At 40.5% G+C, this 8,344-nt stretch overlaps 1 protein-coding gene across 1 annotated transcript in view; it reads left to right on the top strand.

Annotated features, from left to right (window-relative positions):
- ifngr1l (interferon gamma receptor 1-like) overlaps positions 1-7,916 on the top strand; it is a 10,582-nt gene extending 2,666 nt beyond the window's left edge. The window contains exons 2-7 of the mRNA XM_035663371.1: positions 3,665-3,782; positions 4,000-4,178; positions 4,432-4,601; positions 4,798-4,975; positions 5,521-5,633; positions 5,774-7,916. Coding sequence (XP_035519264.1) covers positions 3,665-3,782; positions 4,000-4,178; positions 4,432-4,601; positions 4,798-4,975; positions 5,521-5,633; positions 5,774-6,118 — 1,103 coding nt within the window. The 3' untranslated portion in view covers positions 6,119-7,916. The remainder of the gene's footprint in view (positions 1-3,664; positions 3,783-3,999; positions 4,179-4,431; positions 4,602-4,797; positions 4,976-5,520; positions 5,634-5,773) is intronic.
- Positions 7,917-8,344: the final 428 nt, after the last annotated feature.

Genomic DNA, 8,344 nt, shown 5'->3' with positions numbered 1-8,344 from the left:
AAAATAAACAAATGTGAAAAAATAAATGAATGTTAAACCAAACAGGATTTTCAGTATTGTCAGTCCGTCATGAGACACGCTCGGTGTCCTGTTGAGTCATGACGTATGAATCGTGCAATACTTGAACGTTGTTTAAATCCCCTTAACAATTCACCCAATTGTGATGAGTCATTGTATACAAGAGCACAACTCTGGTGAGATTGGGGCTTTCCAAGTAAATGCCGCGTGAGCATGAGATTGCTTTCATTTATGCCTTGATTCGATTTTACCTCGCAAGTGTCACGTCTCACCTTATAGTTGGCCCATAGCATGAGATGGAGGATAATGAAAGAACATCTACAGGGTGGGAATTACACCACGGTCACTGTTGCGTGTGCTGTTTTCAATGGCCGCTGTGCCCTTTAAAAGAAAGCTGCAGAATTCCTCATTGAAAACACGTGAGACGCAGCTGTCAGCATGCTAGTGCTGGGATCACTTTCAGGGAGATTTGAATATTGTTGTATAGAACTTATTAAACATTATTATTATTATTATTTTAGGCTGCAAATCCCAAATAATAAAGGTCCATTTGAAGGAAGGAGCATACTGCCAAACAGTCTAAGTCCTTAACCATGTCCTCTTTTTGCTTTACCAAAGGAAAATGTCTCTTCAAAAGACTGATTTTATTTTGGCATCTTTGTGAACCGTGTTATTGTCCTCGCTGCGTACTGCCCTTTACTGGCACACTCAATGGAACAGAGTCATTGTTAGAGCCCTGGGGCCTAGTTACTGAAACTTCCTCCTAATTCTATCTCATCTCAATTCAGTCTTTGGTAGTCCAGAAACATCCTCGCTAACTGCGTTTAGTAAAAAGAAAAGTAACTATTGCAGAACTGTCTTAAGAATGTCCTAAGTTAGGATAGCAGAGACACTGTGTATATATATATATATATAATATTCTATAATCTCATATATAAACATACAGTAGTACGATAACATTAGTATATCATATATAAGTAGTATGGGTAGGGATAGACAGTTAACTTTGAATTTGCTTGGCGTGGTGCATTCGTCAAACCTTAAACTGGGAAAAAAATAATTTGGGTTTCCTCTCCTTCACCGACTATAGGGCCGCTCGCCGCACGGTGAACTGAAATGACGTGCTTCCTGCACATGCTCCTGCAGATGTCCGCCATGATGTTTGCAGCCACGCTCACAGTCACGCTGTGGAAAGTAAAGTGTGCCGTGAGGACTTCAGCAAACATCAGTGCATAGCTGATATTGTGTAGTTAGGGTTGCAGGGTATTTATGGCTTAGTACTTTAAAGAGAACATTTATTAACAAATGAAGATAGATTTGTCTTTATTTTGGTAAAAGATCAGTAGAGTGCTCTTTATTTTCGTGTGAACCATTTCCTTCATCCTCCTTTAATTGATCATTATTGAGGTCACTTGTGGGGATGTAGTTGTGATTTAGTTTTTCTGTTAAAAACCCAAGAGTTACCCAGCTCTATACATGACTGCAGCGACGGGAAACAACGTGTGAGGAAACGCCTTTAGGATCCAAATAATCCAATGCAGTTTTCTAGTAAAGGTAATGTGAGCGGATGCTGAAGTGTGGGATAATGTACTGTACCTGCATCCTACCCTTTTTGGACATTTGATTGCACGTAATTCTTGCATTGTTTTGGTACGTACTTTCCCACTATAACTTAACGGACTCTTTAAAAGTGTTTTTAGCAGCACTGAGAAAAGTTTCCAGCCATTGTGTGTTATACGCATTATCTCCAGTGACCTCCTTTTTAAGTCTGATAGCATCTGCTTTCTCTTCCTGCTTCTGAAAGAGGTTTTCGCTTTGTCTGCACAATTCTGCCAGACTTGTCTGTTACTTCTGTTTTCTAGCTTCATAAGATGGCACACGTCAATCACATAAACTTAAAAACATGCCCAGTGTTTAGGAAATAGCTTCTACTTTTCCCAATGGGGATTGGATCGATTGGTTGATTGAAATCAGTTCCCACGCCACCGTTTGTAGTTTTAAAAGGGCAAAATCAAGCTGCAAATTCAAAGTTTTGCGCAAAAGTGGTTTTCTTCAGTATTTGAAAATCCCTGCACACATTGTATTTAATGGGTAAAACACATTTTAACATGTGCTGTGAGGAAGTTCATTGATATATTTTCACTTGTCAATAAATATCTTTTGCACTTTCAGCTTGTCAAACAGCTAGAATAATAGTGGTTAAGGGTGTGTGTGTGTGTGTATATAGGTGTGTATAGGTGTGTGTGTGTGTGTGGGTCTGGAGCTAGCTTGTGGTGAGAGCCCTCAGCGACCAAGTTTGCTGTTGCGGTTATCACTTCAGTTACAGTACATGTTTCTGTCTTTGATTTGTCAATTTGTTTTCGAGCCGCTCTGCGTTTGTGTGGTTGTATGTGTCATCACGTGCCTGCGAGTAAATGGGAAGGAAATGAAACTGAAATGTACTTTTTCTCTAGGTGGCTCATCAGAGTCTTTGAAGGTGTGTTCAGTAACTCATCCAAAAAAGCTGAGACTCTGAATATCCAAAGGGGGGCGATACATGCGCTAACACGGTGGCCACTGTCGGTATTACTCCTGTAAAGCACAACAGAATTCTGACAAAAAGGCTGAAACAACATGTCGGAATAAGGGAGAGCCTTTTTGGAGGGTTTTCTTTTTGATGCTTGGTTCAAAATAAAAATAAAAACTCACAGCAAACAGAGGAATCAGTGGTGTGTGTGTGTGTGTGTGTGTGTGTGTGTGTGTGTGTGTGTGTAGACACTATAACGGCAGTCGTATGAACCATATCCTTCCTGTAACGGATGACATGTCGGGCTTGTGTAAACATGCACCGGTTAAAGAACTGGTTTCCCACAGCTTTGATCAGGCCTGCCATCAAGATCATTTAGTGTGCTTGTAATGCTGCACAAGTTCAATCAGAGACTGCGAGTCCCAGCACCGACCTTACCCAGGCAGCCACTGCTCTTATCTGTGTTTGGACATGAGGAAGTGTGCACTGAGAAGGCTGTTGGGAAGGATGTAAGAAGGGATGTTACCTAAAGCTTCTGCTAGTAGATAAAAAGAAGCACCCAGTGCAGGAGTGAACTCACGCCCTTTATCTCCCCACAGCCAACACTGAAGAAATACATCTGTATATACATCTGTATGTACCTCTGTCTGTACTGAGAGGCAAAACATTTACCCACATTATGCTCGTGGACTCGTGGTGCGGTTAACATTTTAAAAAAAAAACACACACCTGGTGTACATTGTGTAACAGTGCCCTCTAGTGGGGTGTTTGTGGTAGTGAAATTACCCAGCCCTTTGGACAATTCATTGACAATAAGTATGAAAGTCTGAAGAAGAAGTGGCAGTGTGAGGGTTGAGCTGAGAGTGTGTAAATGGCCTCAGTGATGGTGGAGCTCTACAGAGGGGGAACGTTTCCTCAGGCTATGGCTTTCTAAACTACATATTTCTAGCCTAATATTTTGCTGCCAGTCTCATTCTGGACCAAAGAGTTCTGTAAAGGAGATCCACCTGTAGCATTACAATTTGGTGGTCTGATATTCTTCTTCTTGTTATTATTAGATTATATTGGTAGACTTTCAGTGTACGCTTTGAATGGCTCACAGTCTCTCTCTGTTTGACGTCTGTGTTTCTGTTTCCACAGTGGAGCCGCCAGCCAACGTTACCCTCGCGTGTCACAATCTGCACAACGTTTTGAAGTGGAGTTACGATCAATTCGTGCCAGGGCTTGTGTTCAAGGTCACAATCCGCTCAGTGTCAAGGTAAGATATAAATAGTTCTCTTTTTGTACACATTACCTGTTAAATGTGTGCGTTTGCCTGTTTAAAACCATACTACAAAAGCCTTGAACCTATTTATAGAAAACTACTGAAGACATATGATTATGGTTTATACTTTAGGTCATTGTGTGTTCCAAGCCCAAGCTGAGATAACTCATGACTTTATTATTTGTTTTTCTTGTCTCATTTGTTTCTCCAGTTATCCTGTCGTGCTTTTGGTGTCCCCACCAAGTCTACAGGCTAATGTCTCCATCTCGGATATAGGTAGTGACTACTTTCTTACTGTATCTGCTGTGATTGGACAGAATGAGTCTGATGAAGCTCCTCCTGGTGGAATCATTTTCAGCTATTTCCTTAGTTCACCAGCACAACAGAAATGTGAGTAGTGGTGTCAGCATTCATTGAGCTTACAATGAGAACATCTGAATTACTCTAATCCATCTCTTGAATATACAAAATAGCTAAAATAATTCAGGACAACTGTAGCCTGTTACATTTGGAGTCATTAACAAGACTAACGAACCAGTGCTCCACTCTGCCTTCAAACGTAGGAACAACTCGAAACACTTTTTGATTTCCTATGTGATCACGTAACCACCAACTTACGCCGGCTTTTGTCGCTGGTTTCCAGGTTCTGTCGACTTCCCACCAGTTACTGTCACTGCCCAACAGGATGGCCCTGTCCACTTCCAATTTAAGCATCCCTGGTTGTTGTACTCGCAGAGGTTGGCTAAAAACTCGAAAAGTGCTGACGAAGAGTTCCTACCTGAATTTCAGTACGACGTTGTGCTCGCCAACCAGGTCAGACTGCACACGGTGTCACACCTCATATAGTGTGTTATCACATTGATCTAACAATGGAATTATTACAATAACATTGTTTATAGTAGGTTTAGCAGAGGCAGAATTACCAATAATTAATAGTACCACTGCTTACCATTATATGGGTTGTGTATTTTAAGTTTAGCTGGGGTCTCTGTGTTTGTTGTGTGTGCAGGAGGACCTAAGCCAGAGGTTCTACTGTGAGGACGATGTGTGTGAGGGGAATCTCACAGTGGTCTCTGCACTGGAGAAACTCTGTCTGAAGTTCTCAGGCGAGATGGAAAAAGTGTCCGTTCAGGCCACAGGAGAGTCCTGCACCGTGCCGGTTAGACGCCCACCAGATGAGCGAAAAGGTTGAGTAAAATAGTTTTATTTCCTTTTCATAAAATGTAGTTTTGTTTGTGCCTGTGGGGTTTGAAGAACTGCGGTTCAGCTCTTCATCTTTGAGTCTAATGATGTGTTCACACAGAAAGCAAAGCAAATCTTCACTGTGTACTCTGTATTACTACAGATGTATGAGCCCAAAAGAAACAGATTAGAAGGATGTGGAAATAACTACATCATGATGCAGATTTGTAAAAAGTCTGAATTCATGCTTTGTCATGTCCGTCCGCAAGGCGACAAGCAAATAACTTTTAAAATGCTTGTTTTCAGATGGATAGGAGCTATGTTCTGATAACTTAGTTCTGGGTGAAGTAAGCACTCTGCAGAGACTCAAGTTCTTTCTGATACTTCCCTCCAGTCTCTTTTCTTTCTTTTTTTTCTTTTGGTATAAGAACAAAGCCCCCTCACTGAAGAAACCACAGTGAATCAGAGCCACTGGTTTCTTTGGTTAGACTGTGTTTGTATTCGTGGCTGTCAGTGTGTGTGTTAATATATCTACATCTGTTTTGTCTAGATTATGTCTATGTCATCATCAGCCTCTTGATTTCGGCTGCATTTGCCTTTGTCATCTTCATGGTGTACCGAAAAAAGACCAATGCATCAAGCTCCAATTTCCCAAAAGTTATGGTAAGTTCTTCCTCCCAACTCTGGTTTTATTTAAAAAACTTTTGAGAAATTGAGAATGCTAGAAGAGTTTACCCCCGCTGAAGCACCAGGTTTTTAAATGTAAACCCTTATCTAATGGTTTCTCTTTGTGTCTTTTAAAGACTATCACCAATACACTGAAACAGATCATTGTGCAAGATGTGGAGCCTATCTCACCCACACCTCTGCTGTCAAATGGAACGGTAGAGAAAAAAGAGAGAGAATTTCCACCGACTCCTATTTCCTCTCCTGACTATGAAGGCCGTCTGCCCATCGGGGTGTCGACTAAGGCTGATGAGTGTGATGTCGTGGAGGTAGGGACAGAAGAAGGACCTGGCTACATGCCAGGAAGCAACTTGGAAGAAGATGATGCACAATCCGTCAGCGAGCCCCCCTCTGGTTATGAAAAACGTTCAGTGTTAGTCGACTTAGGGTCAGATGACCAAGCTGAGGGTTACCGTGTTTGAATGTGGAACTCAACATTGTGAATAACGCTGAATAATCCCGACAGCAACTTGTACGGAGTTCTGGTTACACGTTTCAAGAGGTTCAGTTTGTGTTATTTCCTTGCCAGAGCATAAGGATGCCAAGTAAACATAATGCCAAGAATATAAGCCATTGGTTCCATTGCGACTAGAATTACACCACTCAAATGGCCTTACAGTTGTTAGATAAAATAGATTAATCCAACCAAACCAAATCGGTCACCACAATCTCAACTCTTTCTGCTATTTCTGCCATTTGTGTTAACCCCTATGGTTGAATCTGTTGCAATCACAAACATTTTATGCAGTGCTAGTATATAAACACATCCTATTACCTCATTTTAATGTATGATGAATTACATTGCATGGGGGCAAGCTCTACCACCAGGGTCACCACATTGTAACTCAAAGGGTTTTAACTCTACTCATATGTTACATATTCACATACTATAGCTGCCATGATAACATTTAGATACTGTTTAATAAATATCTGTATTTCATATAGTAACAACTATTTTCATCTGTTGCATGTTCCCAGCATGCTGGGTGGTCAAAATAGTGTTCACTGTAGACTAGTAAGTCTTATGATACTGCGAATATAATAGTGTCCTCTTGCTTATTTGCACTTGAAATGGAAGTTAGAGCACATTTAATTTCTGTAACGTGAAATGTACTGTTTGGAGCGGGTTTAATTACAAGATTGGTTTGGACGGATTTCAATCCTAAAAGGTCTGCAGTCTGTTTCCTCCTTTGCCTCTACTGGTAGATCAGGGAGAGAACGAGGGAGGAATGAGTAAATTCTCCACTGGAAATGCTGTTTTTATAGGATGTGTGGGGTTGGCCTTAAATTAAATTAGTTTAGATAACGTATAGACACCCCGAAGTTAAAGCTTAAAATGTATAGTTGTTACCTTGGAGAAAGGTAAACGACTGGCCCGGTTTTCAACAAACTTTGTGGAAGGGCTAACCACGGACAAAATATGGCCGTCTGGTACCTGCAGGCAGTGAATCGCAGCAGCAGCAGAGGGGAGAGGACAGCTGAGGTATGGCACTGCTACAGTGCCTTTCTGGTTATATATTGTTTAATAAGTATGTTATTGTTACTATTATTTGTTTTGTATTGTGTTGATAAGTTTAAGTTGTTGGTGTATCATATTTACCTCCAACAAGGAGGATATGTTTTTGAAGGGAATAACAGGGCGGATACACAAATTATTTATCTCTTTAGTTAACATTGCGAGATGGGGCAAATGAATGATGTAATGAGCTTAATTCTTTGCACATGCTCAAACCCGTCGTAATTAAAGTGAATGGTGTGCCTTAAATAAACATACAATAAAACATAATAGTCCCCTCAAACATCTCTGTAGAAACAAAATACCTTGGTGGAGGTCCGCGCTGACATTTTACACGTATTTGGCAAATAAGCGATAATTGGAAACTTGAAAATATTTGTTGTATATATTTAATTTTGTTTTCGGGCAGTTTAGGAACTGCAATGAATTAATTTTCTCATGAAATGAGTGGCAATCTTGCACTTGAAACAGGAGAATGGTGCCTTATGTGTGCAAAATGGTTCAGTCCAACTATTTCAAATGGCTATGACTAATAGATCTTCCTGCGTGTAATTAAGTTGAATATAACACAAGCACTTACTGCTAGCGATCTGCACTTAATCTTTTTTATCTATGTTGTGATGTCTGTGATGTCGTCCACATATTATCTCCTGTGCTGTAATTTTGTTTTAGCATTTCATTAAAGATTAAAGTTTTTATTTTCAGCCTTTTTCCTCTTTGTTTTCTGTTCTTATAAATTATGTGGCTAAAAAACAGGAAGGGATGTTGTGTTAAATTTAAACTGAAGTTGTGCAACGTCCTCTGACCCAAATATGAGTGTCCCAAATCTTATGTTGTGTTCACCAAATTACTGTATGTGATACACTATACCTGTTAAAGGAAGGGAAGCTGGTATTTCGGTGTAGTTACGCAGTTATTGCTGTGGGACTGACCCCCTATACAAATCACTGTCTGTCACGTAGTGTTAATATGTAAGGGAAGAGGCACCTGTGTCACGATGTTTCATGACATTTGAGCAATCCACTTTGTTCCTTCCTCAGAAACCAGTAATTTGAGTGGTAAGGGGGACCTCTTTTGTGTGTGTGTTTGCATAGATGTCTGTTATGTTTCCTTCCTCTTTGGTGTGTGTGTG

This window comes from Morone saxatilis, unplaced genomic scaffold (genome assembly GCF_004916995.1).
Source record: "Morone saxatilis isolate NCDOM2014 unplaced genomic scaffold, NCSU_SB_2.0 Contig19, whole genome shotgun sequence".
Lineage (NCBI taxonomy): Eukaryota > Metazoa > Chordata > Actinopteri > Moronidae > Morone > Morone saxatilis.
Note: the sequence above shows the minus strand (reverse complement) of the source record. Positions and strands in the feature narration are given on the sequence as shown.